This window comes from Sinocyclocheilus rhinocerous, unplaced genomic scaffold (assembly GCF_001515625.1).
Source record: "Sinocyclocheilus rhinocerous isolate Xijiao unplaced genomic scaffold, SAMN03320098_v1.1 scaffold85, whole genome shotgun sequence".
Lineage (NCBI taxonomy): Eukaryota > Metazoa > Chordata > Actinopteri > Cypriniformes > Cyprinidae > Sinocyclocheilus > Sinocyclocheilus rhinocerous.
In genome coordinates, this window is record NW_015649998.1 from 272840 (window position 1) to 292234 (window position 19395).

A 19395-nucleotide genomic window follows, 5' to 3' on the forward strand; every position below is an offset into this window, starting at 1 on the left:
GAAAATATGCGTTGTAGTCCAAACGAGTCGTTCGTTGTAGTTTTTGAAAAGTGATTTCTGTTAAATAAAATATCTCCTTTTGAAGTGGACTTTGTAACTTTGCAGATCTTTTTTTATGCTCAAACAGCAACATTACAGACTAACTAAAGTTGAAAAAGTGTAATAAGACCCCTTTAATGTATGAAAATAGCACTTGCCTGTGCTTTAGTGCTCCAGTTATGCTCAATGTATAAAAATGAGGTTAAGAGCTCATGTAATGTCTCTCCCTCTCTCAGATCCCACTGTTTGGGATCATGTCTTCAGACTCCGCAGATCCATTCTACTGGATGAGAGTCATCTTGGCATCAAACAGAGGTAAGTCTGTTTCTGTACGTGGAATATTACGATGTTAGGGTAATCTTAATAATTTTTATACCTAGTTTATTCATGCATGTAATATATACTCGTTCAAAACTTTGGGGTCAGTAATACTAATACATTTATTGAGCAAAACATATTGTGGGTTGTAAAGTTTACTAATGACCATGCTTTTCAGGTACTCTGATGGAGTTGGGTATCTCTCCCATTGTGACCTCTGGTCTGATCATGCAGCTGCTGGCTGGAGCGAAAATCATTGAGGTTGGAGACACACCTAAAGACAGAGCACTTTTCAATGGAGCCCAGAAATGTATGTTTTTGTTGTTTTGAGTGTATTGCATGTACATGCAATTAAATAATATTAAATATTAGTTTTAGATTAGTTGTGATGATTAAAATTCTGTTGATGGCAATTTATTATTTTTTTTCCAGTGTTTGGTATGATCATCACCATTGGCCAGGCTATTGTGTATGTTATGACTGGAATGTATGGCGATCCTTCAGAGATGGGTGCTGGCATCTGTCTGCTGATCATCATTCAGGTAAGAGAGCATGCACACACACAACACAGGAGTTTTTTGGGTGAGTGATCCATGTGTATTTTATGATAAGAGACGTAATTACGTTTGTGTGCTTTTCCTATAGTTGTTTGTGGCCGGTCTGATCGTGTTGCTGCTGGATGAGTTGCTGCAAAAAGGTTACGGTTTGGGCTCTGGTATCTCTCTCTTCATCGCCACCAACATCTGTGAGACAATCGTATGGAAGGCGTTCAGCCCAACCACAGTCAACACAGGAAGAGGTTTGTGTTCAGGACACCGCATCTCTGTTTGAAACATATTTTGAACTTAAGTGATGTTGACTGAATGTTGTTTGTGTACATACAGGTACTGAGTTTGAAGGAGCCGTTATTGCTCTGTTCCACCTGTTGGCCACTCGTACTGATAAAGTGCGAGCACTGAGAGAGGCCTTCTACAGACAAAACCTGCCCAACCTCTTGAACCTCATTGCTACAGTCTTCGTCTTTGCTGTGGTCATATACTTCCAGGTCAGTTTTTTTTATTATTATTATTTTGTTGCAAAGTAATGAGAATAATCAACTTAGTTGAATTTAAGATTTAATTGCAGCAGTAGTCTCTCTCTCTGTATTTTTTCATATTGTTTTGATAAATATGTATAATGATAGATAGGTTTTGAGATTTTGTGTTCTTTACTTATTTTAGCATATTTGTTATTTATTTTAATCTTCTACAGCGGGTAAAATAAGTATTGAACACGTCACAATTTTTCTCAGTAAGTATATTTCTAAAGGTGCTGTTGACATGAAATTTTCAACAGATGTCGGTAACAACCCAAGTAATCCATACATACAAAGAAAACAAAACAAATAAGTTCAGAAATTTAAGTTGTGTGTAATAGAATGGAATGAAACAGGGACAAAGTATTGAACACATGAAGAAAGGGAGGTGCAAAAAGGCATGGAAAGCCAAGACACTGGCTGAAATCTATCAGTAATTAGAAAGCAATCCTGCCCATAGTCAGTGGAAATTATTTAGCTGGTTATTAACTGGTTCAGTCCCAACACCTTCAGTACCAGGATGAAGATGAATCAAGGGTGGGCATTTCAGCAAGACAATGATCCCAAACACAGCCAAGGAAACGTCCCTGTGGCATTCCATTTTATAACACATAACTTAATTTCTGAACGTATTTGTTTTGTTTTATTTGTATGTATGAATTACTTGGGTTGTTACCGACATCTGGTGAAAATTTCAAGTCAACAGTACCTTTACAAATATATTTACTGAGAAAAATGGTGACGTGTTCAATACTTATTTTACCCGCTGTATTTGTGTATAATGCTTAGGCAATATTGAACAATAATATTAATATATGTAAACGCAATCATTCCAATAAAGTACTTTAAAATGGATTTATTGATGAAAAATTTATGAATTTTGTTTTGCACAGGGCTTCAGAGTTGACCTGCCCATCAAGTCTGCACGTTACCGTGGCCAGTACAACACATATCCCATCAAGCTGTTCTACACCTCCAACATTCCCATCATCCTGCAGTCTGCTCTGGTCTCTAACCTGTACGTCATTTCTCAGATGCTCTCCACCCGCTTCAGTGGAAATTTCCTGGTCAACCTACTGGGGACTTGGTCTGTAAGTGTCACCAGTGCTTGTTGCTGTGTACCATGTCTTCTGCTAAGTTTAAAGTGCAAATCCAGAGATTATTTTATAGGATGCAGACCAGAAACCAAATAGAACTAGATATGGAAGAGGAAACCTTCCTAATAGCTTGGTTTTTTTTTTGTTGTTATTGTAGGATTCCTCATCTGGTGGTCCAGCTCGTGCCTACCCTGTAGGCGGTCTGTGTTACTATCTGTCTCCTCCGGAGTCATTTGGTTCTGTGCTTGAAGACCCAGTCCATACAGTGATCTACATTGTATTCATGCTGGGATCCTGTGCCTTCTTTTCTAAGACCTGGATTGAAGTTTCTGGATCATCTGCCAAAGATGTGTGTTACTAGTTCTTGTTCATTTATCAATGTTGTTTTTGGATATTTGATATGAAAATGTAATGGTTGTATGTGTGTTTTTAGGTGGCCAAGCAGCTGAAAGAACAGCAGATGGTGATGAGGGGACACAGAGAGACCTCCATGGTTCATGAGCTCAACAGGTGAGCTACAAACACATTAACTTTTGAAGTACTTGCTTGTCAGGACCTTCATTAATCTCACACATTCTCTTTGTTATTCAGGTACATCCCCACAGCGGCTGCATTTGGTGGACTGTGTATCGGAGGCCTTTCAGTAATGGCTGACTTCCTGGGTGCCATCGGCTCTGGAACAGGAATCCTACTGGCTGTTACCATCATCTATCAGTACTTTGAAATATTTGTTAAGGAACAGAGTGAAGTTGGCAGCATGGGAGCGCTACTCTTCTAAACAAGGACACTCACAAAACACACATACATTTGCTAACACCTTATAAAACACTTTTATTATTTTTATGATTGTTGTTGTCATTTTATTTTCTTTATTTCGGTGCGATTTAAGCATTTAAAATGGTCTGTCACAAGTGCTGTCTTGGGAGAACGCTAGTTCCGGCTGAGCATGTTCTCCTATTTGTCAGAAGTGGCAAAACGTTTCTAAAATTCAGTGATTAAGCTGAACTTCAGTGATGGGACAGTAAAGATGGACTCTGTGAGCTCGGATTAGGAATATTCAGGAGTTTTCCCTTCTCAGTCTGTCCTTCTTCCATCTCCACGTGTCACTGAATCCCTTCATTCACCCTTATGTTTATTTCTTGTCTGATCCTAGTTATGCCAGGTAAAAGGATTTTCTAGAAAGTATTGCTAATGTTGAGTGATTGATTTGATTTACTCGACACTGCCAATTTTGACTTCACACACACAAACTGTTTCTTTTACGCCTCAGTTTGTCATATTGGTCTTGTAAGTGAAGCTTACCGACATTTATTTTTCCAATAATAGCTGTAAGGCTCACTCTTAACTCCTCATACTGTATTTAATCATACAAAACGTGATGGTTTAGTTATGGCAAAAGATCTGTCAGCAGAATAGCTTGTCAGTTCTAAACAAGGCAACATTACAACAGGGGAAATGCAGCGCACAGTGTGGCACCAGAGGCGTGTTTTGTTTTTGTGTGTGTGTGTGTGTGTGTGTGTACACTCATTTACGCTGGAATCCTTTTGTACAGAACACATCTTACACAGTAGGCTTCAAGGATTTTCTGTTTTTGAAAGTGCTTGGTCTGTAGTGAGAGCTTGGTGGCAGACAGAACTGGTTACACCTGAAGTCTGTTTACTTTAAAAAAAATTAAGCCCTTTTTACTGTATCATTGGGTGTCTGTATATATGACATTTAATGCGGTGCGCAACCATGTAAAATAAGTCTTTTTTTTCTTTTTTCTTTTTTTTAACTATGTAAAAAATAAAAAATAAAATGTTCCGAACAAATATATCCAGCAAAGACTGATCATTCTCAATAAAAACTCATTTTTGGGAGATAAGATGCGTTTTATTTGTGAGCATGACTTACTGGACAAATCAAAATCTTTTTATGTGAATGTAAAAATGGTTGTTTCTTTCTTTTCACATATGACATGGTAAAGTTTGAGCTGTTATGCAGGTTTCTGTAAACACATCTGCAGTACTTCACAAGTCCCCTGAATTGTGTTCGCTGTGTTTAACTCATAGACTGTATAGGTTTAACTACAAAGAAAATACCATATTTCAGAAAACTCAAGTATGCTATGGCTGCCACAGTTGTGAAATTAGTTTAAGCACTGATATAATGTTCATAATTTAAGTGTTCGTGACTAAAGTCGTTTAAACTTCTCATTTTAAACAGTACTGTTCTATTCATTTCCTAAAGCCTAAACTTAAAAGAATGATGGGTTTATTATTTTCTTACAGGCAATCTGAGAGGCAAAAATTTGGGGTCCTCGTCTACTGTTTATGACGTCATGATATTTGATTTGATAACGTGGGTTGAAAGCTGCATGACCAAAGAATGACCGTAGGACGGATAGATAGAGGGTGATATTTGCTGGTGAACAGGGAATTTTTGGAGTTGATGCCGCAAAATATTGATGATAAAGCGCTGGAAAATCAGCGCACGCACTTCATTGTATCTGCTTTTGCGACATTTACTTTACAATTTCAGTATAGAAAGAAATGACCACAGTCAACGAGGAAGGTAATTCAGAGTCAATTCCTGAAACGGACTTCATTTTTGTACAAATTGATTTATGTTATCAATAACTGGCTATCTGTTTGCTCTTAAAGTTTAAAGTAAGATCTGAAACTTAATTCTAGCTATAAGACTAGAGTGATAGCGATGACCTTGTCGTGAATACTTCTACATGTGCGAGTATTTTGTCTTTACTTTACTGATGCCACACTGAAAAATAAAGAAAGAAAAGAAAATCTAAACTCTCTTAAAAATGTTTTAATTTTTGAATCTTCTCTAAGCTGATTATATGTATTAAAGCACATTATTCCAAATGATTAAGGACTTTTTTTTATTATTGTTTTATTACAAGAGTCAAGGGTCACAGTAACACATATGTGACAAATTAATAAACTGTAAATTTCCTTTTCTAGGAATAACACATCATTGACAGAAATAGACAAGAATCATATGAACATTACACAATGTAAAAGTAACACGTAAAAATTAACACTGCAACAAAAATTAAAGATTACAAAAAAAAAAATTTAATGTGATGGTGAAATGTGTACATCTGAATGTTGTCCTGGGAAGTAGTTTACCACAACCTTTAAAAAAAAAAAAAAAACATTGTTTTTAACATTGTTAACACCAGTAATAAGAAATAAAGGGATATATTTTCTTTTCAAGTTGTTATTAATTACTTGCGTACTTGGCAACTATTAATTCTCATCATTAACTCTTTACAGGGAAGGACCGAGTCATATTTGTTACCAAGGAAGAACATGAAATTCCTAGCACTGTGAAACTGGATGAGGAGGATGCAAATGAGGACCATGAAGAAAAAGGTGACAGATGGAAAGAAATACTTCCTTTTTGAGATGAAACTGTGTAACTTTGTCATTTTATATCCACCTCACTTTCTCTTTGTGTTCAGGTCTCATCTTGCCGAGTGGTGAGATAAATTGGGACTGTCCGTGTTTAGGGGGGATGGCAAGTGGAGTGTGTGGCGAGCAGTTTAAGACTGCATTCACCTGCTTCCACTTTAGTCAAGAAGAGGTGAAGGGTTCGGACTGTCTGGAGCAGTTCAGCAGCATGCAGGAGTGTTTTCGGCATCATCCTGAACTCTTCCCTCAGGAAGATGATCTTCAAAGTGCCAATCCTGGATCAAACGCAGAACAAAAAGACTCCCCTTCCATCTCTGACTTCAGCACAAGCAAAGAGTCTGACACGAATGATATGCCTTCACAGCTGCCCGTAGCTAGTTAAAATTGGAGAACAACCGATTTCCATCTCTTGTTCCACTTATTTTGTTTTACTTTAATCTATTTATATCTGTTTTTAAGATGAGACATAAAGGTAACAATATATGGACTATATATTTTTCCAACACATTTTTTGATGAACGTGGTCTTAAAAAATGGTGAGACATCCAGAAAAAGGAACCATATATAGGATAGATGTTTTGTTGAACTCTCTATAGTGTGTTCTGAAAAATATCAACTTCATATTTATACATTTTGTGTTCTTCTTTCTTTTCTTTTTTATACTCCTTTTTCATTTTTTGTTCTATTTTGTTCCTATAATCACCTTAATCCCAGTGTAACTTTGTTACAAATTGACGTGTGAAAGTGTGTGATTTAAAGTCTGCTGAGATTAACGTGTGTCAGACATGGTAATTGAGTGAGTACAAGTATTTGCGTGTAAAATGTGATATCAATTTTATATTGTTTGGCCATTTAAGTATATATGTATATAACTTTGTGCTGCTTTAGTCAAACAGTATCAAAGTAATTTAAGGGAGGTTAATGAATCACCTTTCACATTGGGTCCAAAAGTTTGAGATTACATAAAAGGTTGAAATGTAAAATCTTTGATTCAAAACATACTGTCTAACATCTGTATATCAGGAGATATTAAATAAAGTCATACAGATTTGGAATGACATGAGGCTGAGTAAATGGTGACAGAATTTTTTCTTCTCAGTTCTAGCAAATTCTGTCAGTCAAGGCTCTACTGACATATTTAAATGAGATCTGTTAAAAAAAAAAAAAGAGGAGCACAGGAATGAGGTTTCTTGAATGATATATTTTGACAGCTAATTTTGCACATGGTGGAAAAAAATGAAATGGAAGATAGCTTTAGATTTTTCAATGCCTTTGAGTCAATCATCAAGGTCAGTAAAATGAAATTGATGTTTCTGAACTGGTTGTTTTTGGGAGAGTGCCACATCATGTTTGGCTTGTTCAATGATTGCCTTGACAGATATCTGAAGTTTCTTATTGGATGAGACTAGAGGGAAACCAAGTAAACTGACCAATGTAGTGATAGGGAGGAGGTTAGAGGGTCAGCGGGGCAGTGTTCATATAAACCTCTGTAATTCTTCCTGTGAACTACAGACGAATCCTGAGAGAACTTGTAAGTAAAAACTTCTGATACAGAGATATATTTGAAATGTATATCTGCTGTTTTCATATCTTTATATCTCTTCTGTGACTACAGGAGTGATGTCCAGCCTAAAGGAGATCTGTGCCGGATTACCCCTTGATCCTCTTCCTCCAAACCGTGGCAGAGACCCCAGCATACCTCATGCACTTGTCCGTACTCCAAACTTCACCCCAGCAGAAGAAAGGGTGGGTCAATATATCTCTGACACATCTATTCTGAATATCCAATCTGCTTTCTTTCATACAATGACAGTGCATGGGGACCAAAAAGGACAAAAACATAAAGCATCATATATGTAATGCATATGACTTGTATGCTATACTCCAAATCTTTAGAAGCGATATGATAACTTTGTGTGGGGAACAGACTGAGATTTAAGTTGTTATTCAGTAAAAAAAAAATTCATTTTTGATTCTGACAAATCACATTGATTCTTTAAAATTTCTTTATTAGTTTACATAGTTGTGTAATGAGACGGCTATTTACAGCCCAAAAATATGAAATGCATAAAATTATAATGAAATGTTGTTCGGGAATACACTACTGTTCAAAAGTAAAAGAAATGAATACTTTCACCAAGGATAAATTACATTTGTCAAAAGTGATAAAGTTTTTTTTTTCTTTAAAAATCTATTTGAAGTAATTGCTGTTCTTCTGAACTTTGTATTTGTCAAAGAATCCTGAAAGAAAATATTTTGTGGTTTACACAACTATTATGCAGCAAAACTGTTCAACATTGATGATAATAACAAGAAATGTTGTAAGAATGTCATTTTTACAGTAATATTCACAATATTACTATTTCAAAAACAAAACAAACCTTACTGAGCCCAAACTTTTGAACTGTAGATTTTTAAATGAATTAGGAGGTTTAAATTCTACGCGGTGATCAGCAGTGGTTAAAAATACAAAATCTTCCAAATCTTTCCACACTGTGAGCCCTGTCAATCATTAGAGAAGATAAGAGTCTGAGTTTTGTAAGAGAGAAAGGAACGAATGCTCAGTGAAATGGGGGATGAGGGACAGAGACCAAAACATTTTGTAACTTGATTGCATCATGATCACTCAGTCTGTCCCTTCAGTTAAACTCTACTGAACTCTCCTCTGTCATAGTCTGTTTCTCTGTCTCTCTAGCTGGCTTTGAGGAATGCTTTGAGATACTTTCCTCCAAATCTGCATGCGACTCTGGCTACAGAGTTTGCGCAGGAGCTCAGACAGTATGGACACATTTACATGTACCGCTTCTGTCCTACACTACGTATGAGGTACAAAATAAGCAATTGCACAGCACACACGGACAACTGTATTAATATACCATGTCTTGACCATAGCATTTCACACCGTATCTGTGACTGTATGTGTGTGTTGTAGAGCCTATCCTATTGATCAGTACCCATGCAGAACAAGACACGCTGCTTCCATCATGCTTATGATAATGAACAACCTGGATCCTGCTGTAGCACAGGTACATTTTCACATGTGATATGTAATAATCCAGAAAAGGCTGGGAGGTTCATTCAGCAAGGGGGTCTCTTCTTTTAGACCTATAGATCTTCCTTTTCCTTCTTGAAGATCATATTTTATGGTGTAAGTACTGTATCTCTAAAATACGCTCTCATTTTAATACTTGTCTGCTCGCAGTTCCCACAAGAGCTTGTCACATATGGAGGAAACGGACAGGTGTTCAGCAACTGGGCGCAGGTAGATTTGTACAGATTTATGTATCTGTAATGTTATATTTTATACACCTATAATACACCTTTTTCTACGTATATACTGTGTTTATGTGTGTGTTTGTATATATAGTTCTGGTTGGTATTTCACTATCTGAGCACCATGACTGAAGAGCAGACCCTTGTGATGTACAGTGGTCATCCATTGGGTCTTTTTCCCAGCCTCCCTTCTTCTCCACGCTGTGTAATCACAAACGGCATGGTAAGATACACACAGGCCTTTATGCATGAGCATGGGTTATTTTTACCCATAAGGGTGCATCTCTTTATCTTCTTGTTTTGTTTCAGGTCATTCCAAACTATTCTTCCAGAGAGGAATATGAGAAGATGTTTGCTATGGGCATTACAATGTGAGATTTCACCAATACCCATTACCTAGTCTCTTTTAGAAAATATGCATATGTACACTACTATTCTAGTTTACCAGTTTGAGGTTGGTGAGATTTTTTTTTTAACCCTTGTGCGCTCCTCATTTGGGAGTCACACTCATGGTCTTCGCGATCAAAAGTGACCGGACACCTGAAATTTAACTTTTTTTTTCTTCAGTAAAATCAAACTAATATATTTTTGTTCAATAATATTTTTTTCTTTTGTATTTTGAGAGAATTTTATGGTAATAATTAATATTTATTCAATAATTATTATACATTTTTCCCATTGAAAATAGTACAAAAAAAATGTCTCTAATTTTTTAAAATAATTTTTCAATCAATGCAGTATCTCTGATTAAAATAGAGACTAGGCCTTTAAAATCCATTTTTTTAAAAGGCAGATTAGCACCTCCTGGTGAGAGCAAAGAAAGAAAAATCTGTAATTTCATGGTGTAACCACTAGATGCCTGTATAGGAATCTATTAGGGGTGTGTGTACAAGTGTGTGTGTGTCCACGCGTGTGTGAGTGGGTGTGTTGATTTTGCACTCTAGATGTTTTAGAGTTTCTCCCCTTTATTGCTGTGCAATTTTTTTCTGCATCGTGGGGGATTTGTAGATTGTACACACAAAAATTTTCTGTATTTTCAATTTTTTTGCCAGTTTTTTTACGAGCACTTAGCTTTTTCGAATCATGCCCTCACATTTTTTTGTGTGTTCACATACCAAGTGCCATAAAAGTCACCAAGTTTCGTACCATTACGATGAAGCTACGATTTTTAAATATTCAAAATGTAAAATTCTTCGGAATTGTAAGTGACCGAAGACCGCACAAGGCAGAAGTCTATTTCTAATCATGAAGGCTGCATTTATTTGATCAAAAATACAGTAAAACAGTAATATTGTCAAATATTATTACAAATATATATAGAAATCATTCTAATATGCTGATTTGGTGCTTAAGAAACATTTCTTCTTATTATTAATGTTGAAAACAGTTGTGCTGCTTAATATTTTTGTGGAAACTGTGATGCATTTGTTGGATTCTTTGTTATATAGAAAGTTCCAAATATAATTTATGTAAAATACATGATAAATATTTTTACTGTAACTTTAAGATCAATATAATGCGTCCTTGAAGAACTGGGTGATAGTATAGTCTGTATTGTCTAGTGTGTATGTTTCTCTGTGTTTATGGTCAGGTATGGGCAGATGACTGCTGGAAGTTACTGTTACATTGGCCCACAGGGCATCGTCCACGGTACCATGGTAACCAATGCATCTATTAAAAATGTTCTGTTCTATCAAATGAAAACTTCAAAAAACAGATCTAAACAAGTATTTCTCTGTGTATATAGTTGACAGTGCTCAATGCAGGTCGGAGATACTTGGGCTCAGGTGACCTGAGGGGTCGTGTGTTTGTGACATCTGGTCTGGGAGGCATGAGCGGAGCACAAGCAAAGGCAGCGGTCATTGCTGGCTGTGTTGGGGTCATTGCAGAGGTTAGATAATGGTTAAAGTAAATGCTCACTAGTATTATATATTTCTAGCCAGCCAGTTTATTCAAGTTTCCTGTTAAAAACTAATTTGCTTACCAATCAGTGAGATATACATCAGATTCAATCACAAAGAAAATGCCCCGACATGATTTAAGGGTGTCTTTTAAAGATCCAGTCTCAACTTTAAATGGACCAAAATGTGAACCCAGTTGTTTTGCATTCACATTTTTCCTGGCCATAGAAGTGGGTATATGTCTCATTTTGGTCCATTTGACTTGTGTTCCATTTCAGTTTTCATGTGTATTGGTAAACAGTTGTCCCTCAATCAGTAATTTCCATAAAACTGAGATAAAATATTTGGAATTATGCAAATTCAAAAATAAAGTGAACCTTCAGAATATTTACATTATAAGAGAACAACAGCATGGATTTATAGCAAACCTCAGTCAAACTCGTATAGCAAAGTGGCTCAAATTGCTAAAAAATTTGTTTGAATTCTTCACAAGTCCAAATTGCAAAACACCCTCAGGCCCCATAAAATGATCCATATGTGAAGTGCACAATCATAACTGACCTCTGCAGGTTGATGAAGCTCCACTAAAGAAAAGGCATGAGCAGGGCTGGCTGATGGAGATCACTAGTGACTTGAGCCACTGCATCCAACGCATCAGGTACAGTATCCAAGAAAATATACATAGAAACACACAGACATATCTTCAATTTATGCTTAATCTTATAGGGAGGCCAGAAGGGCAAAGATGGCCTTGAGTTTAGGCTACCATGGCAACGTTGTGGATCTCTGGTAAGTTGTGTACTTCATATTTTATTTGCAATAGTTTCCATTTTTAGTAAATTATAAGTGCAATATGTTTCAGGGAGTGCCTCTACCAGGAGTATAAGAAGACAGGAGAGTTGTTGGTTGATTTGGGTTCTGATCAGACATCACTTCATAATCCATTCAGTGGAGGATATTACCCAGTGCAACTCGCCTTCAGACAAGCCAATCAGCTCATGAACACCGACCCTGAGCGCTTCAAAACCCTTGTACAAGAAAGGTACACACAGAAATCTCTTGATCTGAGTTTCACAAATAACTAAAAGTTATTTAAAACTACATAAGCTGCAACTCTCTTGTGTAGTCTTCGCAGGCAGGTGGCTGCCATCAATAAATTGTCAGATGCAGGGATGTTCTTCTGGGACTACGGAAATGCTTTTCTATTAGAGGCCCAGAGAGCAGGCAAGTAAAGAGACAGCTGCCCTTACATGGCTACTTACCAAATAAATAAATAGATGAGTTATGAATGATATCATTTAGTGAGAAGAAAGAGGCCACAGAGTGATAGGAGAGATGCGATGCTATTGCTATGTAGCAAAATAGGTCAATAATAAATTTGATCTGAAATAATAAAACTGTCTTAATACAAAGATATTTATGGAAGCTCATTTGTGCTACAGAGAAGAAGAAAAAAAGGTAATTGTGACTTTTTATCTTACAATTCTTTCTTTTTTCTCTAAATTCTAAGTTTATATACACAAATGTGACTTTTTTTAGAATTGCAAGTTTAATTCTGTTAATTTTGTCAGTGTAATTCTGAGAAGAATTTCGAGACATAAACTCGCAATTCGCAAATGTAAAAAAAAATTCAGAATTGTGAGATAAAATGTCACAATTACCTTTTTTTATCATGGCAGAAACAACAACAACAACAGAGATTTGTGACATGTAAACTCTGAATTAAGAGAAAAAAGTCAGAATTGCAAGATGTAAACTCAGAACTGTGCAATGTACAATCAGAATTGCAAGATTATATCTCAAAAATTCTGATTATAGATTATATCTTGCAATCCTGAGAACAAAAAGTCAGAACTGTGAGATTAAAAAAAAGTCACAATACCTTTATTAATTTAATATGATTTAATTACATTTTAAATTTTTTTTTTTTTTTTTGCCATGGTGCAAACAACCTTCCATAGAAATTTGTCCTAAAATGCCATGATTATCCAGTCAGTATTACGTATTCCAGTGAGCCATATAATAAAACCTTTCAACATCAAAGTATGCATAGTTAACCTCAAACAAATCCGTTAAAAACAAAAAGTGCATCAGTAAATATGTTCTTCTTTCTCTTCAAGGTGCGGAGGTAGAGAAGAAAGGGGGAGGGGCTACTGAGTTTAAATATCCCTCATATGTCCAACACATAATGGGGTAAGTGACCATTCACAAGCTTACACACATATATGTACTAACTACACACACTCACAGACTAGTTTTAATCTTTGCCCAATCCTGTAGAGATATTTTCTCACTGGGTTTTGGGCCATTTCGTTGGGTCTGTACCTCTGGTGACCCTGCTGACCTGGCTGAGACTGACGCAATCGCCACTGCTGTACTAGAAGACATAAGTTCCACAGTAACCGAACGTGTCCGACAGCAGTACAGTGACAACATCCGCTGGATCTGTGAAGCTGGGAAACACAAGATGGTACGAGTCACAGACACCCAATTCTAAATTACCACAATGTTCATTTTGTAGTCACATCAATTTATTTACGGATCGATTTTGAACTTATACGGACATCAAGTGGTGACATCAAAGCAAGTGATGCCTTTGTGAAAATGTGTTACTCACAGTCAGATAAAATTAATTCAATGTACAATAATAGGCATACCATTATGATTTTAAACATACATTTTAATTAATTTCTTTAAGATTAAAACTTTAAAATGTACTGGATCTTTTAGGTTATGTGTTATAATAATGCTTAGCGTGTTCAGGTTGCAATTTGCATAGTAAGACTGAGTTTTGTGTTTAGGTTGTGGGTTCGCAGGCCCGTATTCTCTATTCGGACCAGCGAGGAAGAGTATCCATCGCCTTGGCCATAAACCAAGCCATTGCTAAGGGCAGAGTCTCGGTAAAGCTACTGAAGTGTGCATACTACAGTACTCATTTAATTATGGTTCATTAATACACACTTTGCAACATAATAGTGCAACTGTGTTTTTACCTCCTCAGGCTCCAGTAGTCATCAGTAGAGACCACCATGATGTCAGCGGGACAGATAGCCCCTTCAGGGAGACCTCCAATGTTTATGATGGCTCTGCCTTCTGTGCAGGTACAAACAGACACATCTAGAAATACAAGTGAACTCATACTCCTTATACTAACTATACTGAGTAAGGGATCATGTATAGTAATAATGACATAGTAAAATAAACCTGACAAGGTGATTAGGAGGGGTGTTGTATTATCCTGAAAGACTGTTTGAATATATATTATATTGCTTATTACACAGCTATTTAGAGAATAAAAAAATTATCATGAAAAAAAAAACATGATCTGAATTTTATTAACTGTCATTATACAAAAATATATGACCACAGAATGCTCTGATTGACCAATCAGAAGTATGTATTTCAGAGAGCCTATTTAAAATATAATATATCATATATAATATGTCTGTGCATTTATTATAGACATGGCAGTGCAGAACTTTGTTGGTGATGCATTCCGTGGTGCCACATGGGTTGCTTTGCACAATGGAGGAGGAGTTGGATGGTAAGGAGACATTTGACTATTTATTGCTGAATATTAATTTAGAAATTACTTCTATTTCAGTCACTAATTGGCTTGCAATTGTGTATTACTGATTGAGCAAAAAGAATAAAAATGCACCATAAAAATTTTTTTTAGTTAGTAACCAGTAGGGCATCAATTATTGACCCTTATTTTTATTTTTAGGGGGGAAGTGATAAATGGTGGTTTTGGATTGGTTCTGGATGGATCTGAAGACGCAGGGCAAAGAGCTAAACTAATGTTGAACTGGGATGTCTCTAATGGGGTGAGTATCTTTATGTGTGTGTTTATATATACACTTATTATACTGTTATATACAGTGGGTACGGAAAGTATTCAGACCCCCTTAAATTTTTCACTCTTTGTTATATTGCAGCCATTTGCTAAAATCATTTAAGTTAATTTTTTTTGTCAAAGAGTGAAAGTGTGTGTTTATATATACACCTTTCCGTACCCACTGTATAAATACTGATGTGTATATCATTAGGTGGCACGGAGATGCTGGTCTGGCAATGCTAATGCTTATGAGACAATTCAACGTACCATGGAGGACCAGCGTCAGCTGAGAGTCACAATGCCCAACCCAGTACCGGAAGATCAAATTCTGGACCGTGCACTGCAGAGATAGACTAAACGCTTATTGAAATATGATATGATTCATTCAAATGCAACAGAATGAGTGTCTATGAACACACTTTCACATACCAGGAAAAAATAAAAATCAGTTGAAGTAACACAAGTACTGTTCTATTCAATCAGGTTGGACAATGGAATGCTTATATAGTCTGTAAAATTAAAATTCTACATAGTCAAATACATTAAAGTCTAAGATTACCCTGAACTAGTGCATTATTTACAGCTACTTTTGTATTTTATAAATGAAAACAGCTGTTCGGTTTTTAAATTTTATTTCAGTGTATTGATTTGAATAAAGTATTTAAGGTAAAGAAACAACCCGATGTGTGTTTTATATGGTCCTATACAATAATAAGGTTCCATAAAGGTAAGAATGGTCCTGAATGTAAGTCGCAAGAGGACAAATATTATATTATAGTTAATTTTTGACACGTGTCAAATTATAGTATTTTAGTATGCTATATACAGTAAAAGAATTTGAGATTCAACTGACAAATTTTCTCTCTGTTTTTGGTATATAATATAATTTAATTAAACTAAAAGATGCTTCAGTATAGCCCTTGACTGTCTTGAGTCAAAATGAAGAAAAGCTTTGACCTTTGAGCAAGAAGAATGGATGTCATGGATACACGTAAACAATATTATAGTTAATTTTTGACACGTGTCAAATTATAGTATTTTAGTAGTATGCTATAAACAGTAAAAGAATTTGAGATTCAACTGACAAATTTTCTCTCTGTTTTTGGTATATAATATAATTTAATTAAACTAAAAGATGCTTCAGTATAGCCCTTGACTGTCTTGAGTCAAAATGAAGAAAAGCTTTGACCTTTGAGCAAGAAGAATGGATGTCATGGATACACGTAAACATGCCACACATAGACTTTAGTTACTTCACAGCTACATTTACAGAGGTGAGTGGCGTCGAAAAACCTGGTATATTACAATTTTGCTTAATTTTATTTGAACAGCTATTTTTTAAACAATGCCAAAAAAGTCCAGTATTGGGAACGGAGTGCTTACTGGATGACCCGACGCTGGTAGAGGAATTCAGGCGGTTAAAAAGGCGAGATTTGACAGAGACGTTTCAAATAGCATGTGGTTCGTTGGGACCACAAAAATGCAGTGGCAGTGCCTTTAGGAAGCATATAATGGATAAAATGAAAACATCACCTCGTCCACAGCCGAAACACCTTGACGCTCGACCTGCAATGCCTGCATCAGGCCACAGAGGCGCCGCTGAGTTTTACTCGCGTTTACCTGGAGACAAACCCGAGGAACTCCTGCACTGGATCAGCGACAGGAAGGCGTTCAGAGAAGCGCTAGAACGGATGGGAGACCTGCGCAGATGGCTCCGCAATAAACCCATTCTCACCGATTTGGAGGTCCTCGTTATGGAGCGAGACAGACAAGCTAAGCGGATGTCATCACTCCCTCCAAGAACAAGCATTGTTCCACCACCAGATGCTGTCACTGTAGGAACATAACTTAATATTGACAATGAAAACACGATATATATATAAAACACGACTTGCATTAGAAAGAAAAATTGTTAAACCAAATAGTTTATGCATTCATTTTTTTGGGAGTTTTTTCAAATTTGTCTTTATATCATATAGTCTCCTTGCGCGCTCAGACGCGAACTTGAAGAAGTGAAGAGCTTTCTGCGCATGTGCGAGCCCTGCAACCTCTCCAAACTCTTGGACTGGAATGGGACTGGTAAATTAAAGCGTGTAGACCTCAGTGCTCTGTTTAAAAAGGTGTGCATACACAGCTCTGGCTGTACATTTTTTTCATTCGTTTTTTTGCACAGACTTAAGAACATTGTAGAAACAAACAAATGTGTTTTTGGTTTGATTGTAGGAAGGCTTCTCCATACATCCTGAGCGGCTGAATGTGCTGATGTCCTCTTTGAATAGTAAGGATGGAAACTCAGTAACTGTGGAAGTTCTGGCTGCTCATATTCAGGCCTGGAGCAGAAAGCATGAGGAAAACGAAGAACAACAATCAAGCCCAGGTATATCTTGGTCTGGGGGGTAAAGATAGGGACAAATACTTGTCCAAGTGCAAATGTGTAATAGTGAACGTTCATTGCTTACAGCGTGTAACATCATAAGGTATTGCATGTTTATGTTTAGGTTATTGGAATGCAGACTGTGAGGGAAGGATTGGGTCAAGACACCATCTTCCACTACATGGAGACGAGAAAGATGACCAGGTACAGAAACACATAATCATATAAAAATAACTATCAATTTTTATATTTAAACATAAAAATAAATACCAAAGACCGTTACAGAACTATGTTCCCACCAAAGTACTGTTTATAAGAGCAATTAAAACTAGAATTATGATCACAAAAGTTAAATCTTTATTACTATTTGTATACAATAATGTTAATTACATTATCAAATTATGTCTGGTGAGTTATGCTACATACATAGTAGTAAATGTAAACATTTCTAGGAGGTCCTGCAGGACGTGGAGGTGTTAGCGATCATGCGGAGAGTGCTGGCAGCCACCAAGACCTCTTGTCCTTCTTCTCTGAGTGGCCCAGTGGGCAGAGAAGTGGATCGTTTCAGGAGACTTTGTTTCAGTGAATACCTCAAATCAGTGGAGCAATGCCAACGACAAGGGCTAAATGTGAGCCAGGCCACACTACAGAAAGGTATGTTATATAATATATAGAAACTGCACATCTACAAGCACACTAGAGATGGCATAGTAAACCATTGAAAAATGAATGCCGAATACAAATGCAACCTGACAGTGTCTCTTTCTCTAAGTCCTGTTGCACCCTGGTGACAAATTTGGAGGTTACTTTGGGACACCCAAAACACATCGAGTTGAAGGTGGAGCACATAAGGGCCACAAAAAGATGTAAGTCACTGTATGATAAAAAAATCTACTAATCAGGACCAGAACGAGGAGATTTCTATGTCTATTTATTTGTTTTGTTAACTTTTCAAAAATTTCAGGTTAGTAAGATGTTTTAAAAAAAGAAAGAAATTAATGCTTTTATTTAGCAAAAATACATTCAATTGATTGAAAGTGTCAGTAAAGACATTTAGCTTGTTAAAAATATTTCTATTTCAAATAAATGCTATTCTTTTGAGCTTTCTATTCATCTAAGAGTCCTGCAAAAATGGATCACGGTTTCCACAAAAATATTAAGAGGCACAACTGTTCTCAACATTAGTAATAATAATAAAAAATGTTTCTTGAGCACCAAATCAAATTATTTCTGAAGAAGCATGTTACACTGAAGCCTGGCGCAATGGCTGCTGAAAATTCAGCTTGGCCATCATTAGAATAAATTACATCTAAAAAATGACTGAAATAGAAAACAGATATTTTAAATCACGTTAATAATATTTCACAATTTTACGTTTGTACTGTATTTTTGATCCAATAAATGCTTTCAGATACATTTTTTCAAAGAAAGATATTAAAAAACCTTACAGACCCCAAACTTTTGAATGGTATAGGGCATGTTTTAAATAAGAATATTTTATTTTGGTTATGTCTGTATATGTGTTGTAGGAAGCCGGTTTGCTGGGTGGACCCTAATGCTTTCTGGCCTGGAAGGGAAGATCATGTGCGTTTGTTTCTGCCTGTAATGACAAGCTCTCCTGCAATGGTTTTTTTTCAGCGTATCGAACATACTGTTGTGCCAAGTCCTGGACACTGGCCTGTAAATCATTTAGGATACTCAACCTCTGGAGACATAGAAGCTCACAAAACGTACAGCCTCTAGAACATCTTAGACTGTATTGAATGTCTGTAGGGATGTCAAATGGGAAATTGTTGTTTTGACTTTCTAAAAAGTACATTTCTACCATTAGATGGCGGCACGCAAACGCTGAAATTCTACTGTAGGTGCGCTGCTGTTTTTAGCTACACAGGTCTTTGCTTTTTTTCACTCAACATATTCTCCTCTGTGGCAGGGTGAACTAAAGCAGTCATGTTTGATTTAATAAATACTAAATGTAAAATTCTCTCAATATTGTTTTTTTTTTCATTTGCAGTATGAAGTATGAATGTAGAAATTACTTGTGTGTGTTGTGTGAATAGAACTCTG

General features: G+C 36.3%; 4 protein-coding genes across 6 annotated transcripts in view; all 4 read left to right on the forward strand.

Moving 5' to 3' along the window:
* Nucleotides 1-4304, forward strand: part of sec61a1a (SEC61 translocon subunit alpha 1a) — a 6172-nt gene extending 1868 nt beyond the window's left edge. The window contains exons 4-13 of one of the 2 annotated variants that reach the window (XR_001636661.1): nucleotides 276-354; nucleotides 536-667; nucleotides 790-899; nucleotides 1003-1156; nucleotides 1242-1402; nucleotides 2326-2523; nucleotides 2687-2878; nucleotides 2963-3039; nucleotides 3121-3462; nucleotides 3571-4304. Coding sequence is in view for 1 of the 2 variants with exons in the window: in XM_016515954.1 (XP_016371440.1) it covers nucleotides 276-354; nucleotides 536-667; nucleotides 790-899; nucleotides 1003-1156; nucleotides 1242-1402; nucleotides 2326-2523; nucleotides 2687-2878; nucleotides 2963-3039; nucleotides 3121-3307 (1290 nt within the window). In the remaining variant the exon portion in view is untranslated. Of the gene's footprint in view, nucleotides 1-275; nucleotides 355-535; nucleotides 668-789; nucleotides 900-1002; nucleotides 1157-1241; nucleotides 1403-2325; nucleotides 2524-2686; nucleotides 2879-2962; nucleotides 3040-3120 lie in introns of both variants that reach the window. The other variant, XM_016515954.1, reaches the window with a different exon arrangement.
* Nucleotides 4305-4685: 381 nt separating this feature from the next.
* chchd4b (coiled-coil-helix-coiled-coil-helix domain containing 4b) lies at nucleotides 4686-7104 on the forward strand. The gene is made up of 3 exons (XM_016515955.1): nucleotides 4686-5082; nucleotides 5805-5903; nucleotides 5993-7104. Exons 1-3 carry the CDS (start codon nucleotides 5061-5063, stop codon nucleotides 6322-6324), a joined length of 453 nt encoding a protein of 150 aa, XP_016371441.1. The 5' UTR covers nucleotides 4686-5060; the 3' UTR covers nucleotides 6325-7104.
* Nucleotides 7105-7359: 255 nt separating this feature from the next.
* Nucleotides 7360-15586, forward strand: uroc1 (urocanate hydratase 1). 2 transcript variants are annotated; one of them, XM_016515952.1, is made up of 20 exons: nucleotides 7361-7473; nucleotides 7558-7688; nucleotides 8638-8768; nucleotides 8875-8968; nucleotides 9145-9204; nucleotides 9310-9438; nucleotides 9525-9586; nucleotides 10807-10873; nucleotides 10963-11106; nucleotides 11686-11774; nucleotides 11843-11905; nucleotides 11979-12158; nucleotides 12243-12340; nucleotides 13237-13309; nucleotides 13397-13586; nucleotides 13918-14016; nucleotides 14118-14217; nucleotides 14579-14660; nucleotides 14844-14943; nucleotides 15166-15586. In XM_016515952.1, exons 2-20 carry the CDS (start codon nucleotides 7563-7565, stop codon nucleotides 15304-15306), a joined length of 2028 nt encoding a protein of 675 aa, XP_016371438.1. In that variant the 5' UTR covers nucleotides 7361-7473; nucleotides 7558-7562; the 3' UTR covers nucleotides 15307-15586. The 2 variants fall into 2 exon arrangements, with proteins under 2 accessions (XP_016371439.1, XP_016371438.1); XM_016515953.1 differs by lacking the exons at nucleotides 14579-14660; nucleotides 14844-14943; nucleotides 15166-15586 and having other exon boundaries at nucleotides 7360-7473; nucleotides 13918-14030; nucleotides 14118-14200.
* A 101-nt stretch (nucleotides 15587-15687) lies between these two features.
* Nucleotides 15688-19252, forward strand: efcab12 (EF-hand calcium binding domain 12). The gene is made up of 8 exons (XM_016515900.1): nucleotides 15688-15699; nucleotides 16286-16789; nucleotides 16934-17074; nucleotides 17178-17331; nucleotides 17453-17532; nucleotides 17781-17982; nucleotides 18101-18194; nucleotides 18858-19252. The coding sequence occupies exons 1-8, from the start codon at nucleotides 15688-15690 to the stop codon at nucleotides 19069-19071; spliced, it is 1401 nt and encodes a 466-aa protein (XP_016371386.1). The 3' UTR covers nucleotides 19072-19252.
* Nucleotides 19253-19395: the final 143 nt, after the last annotated feature.

Coding starts and splice junctions, on each gene's coding strand:
- efcab12 (XM_016515900.1), top strand. Junction 17,332..17,452: donor AGAACAACAATCAAGCCCAG/GTATATCTTGGT, acceptor GTTTATGTTTAG/GTTATTGGAATGCAGACTGT. Junction 17,983..18,100: donor CCAGGCCACACTACAGAAAG/GTATGTTATATA, acceptor TCTTTCTCTAAG/TCCTGTTGCACCCTGGTGAC.
- chchd4b (XM_016515955.1), top strand. CDS start 5,061: ATGACCACAGTCAACGAGGAAG. Junction 5,083..5,804: donor GACCACAGTCAACGAGGAAG/GTAATTCAGAGT, acceptor AACTCTTTACAG/GGAAGGACCGAGTCATATTT. Junction 5,904..5,992: donor TGAGGACCATGAAGAAAAAG/GTGACAGATGGA, acceptor CTTTGTGTTCAG/GTCTCATCTTGCCGAGTGGT.
- uroc1 (XM_016515952.1), top strand. CDS start 7,563: ATGTCCAGCCTAAAGGAGATCTGTGCCGGATTACCCCTTGATCCTCTT. Junction 9,205..9,309: donor TGTTCAGCAACTGGGCGCAG/GTAGATTTGTAC, acceptor TTGTATATATAG/TTCTGGTTGGTATTTCACTA. Junction 14,944..15,165: donor ACTGGGATGTCTCTAATGGG/GTGAGTATCTTT, acceptor GTATATCATTAG/GTGGCACGGAGATGCTGGTC.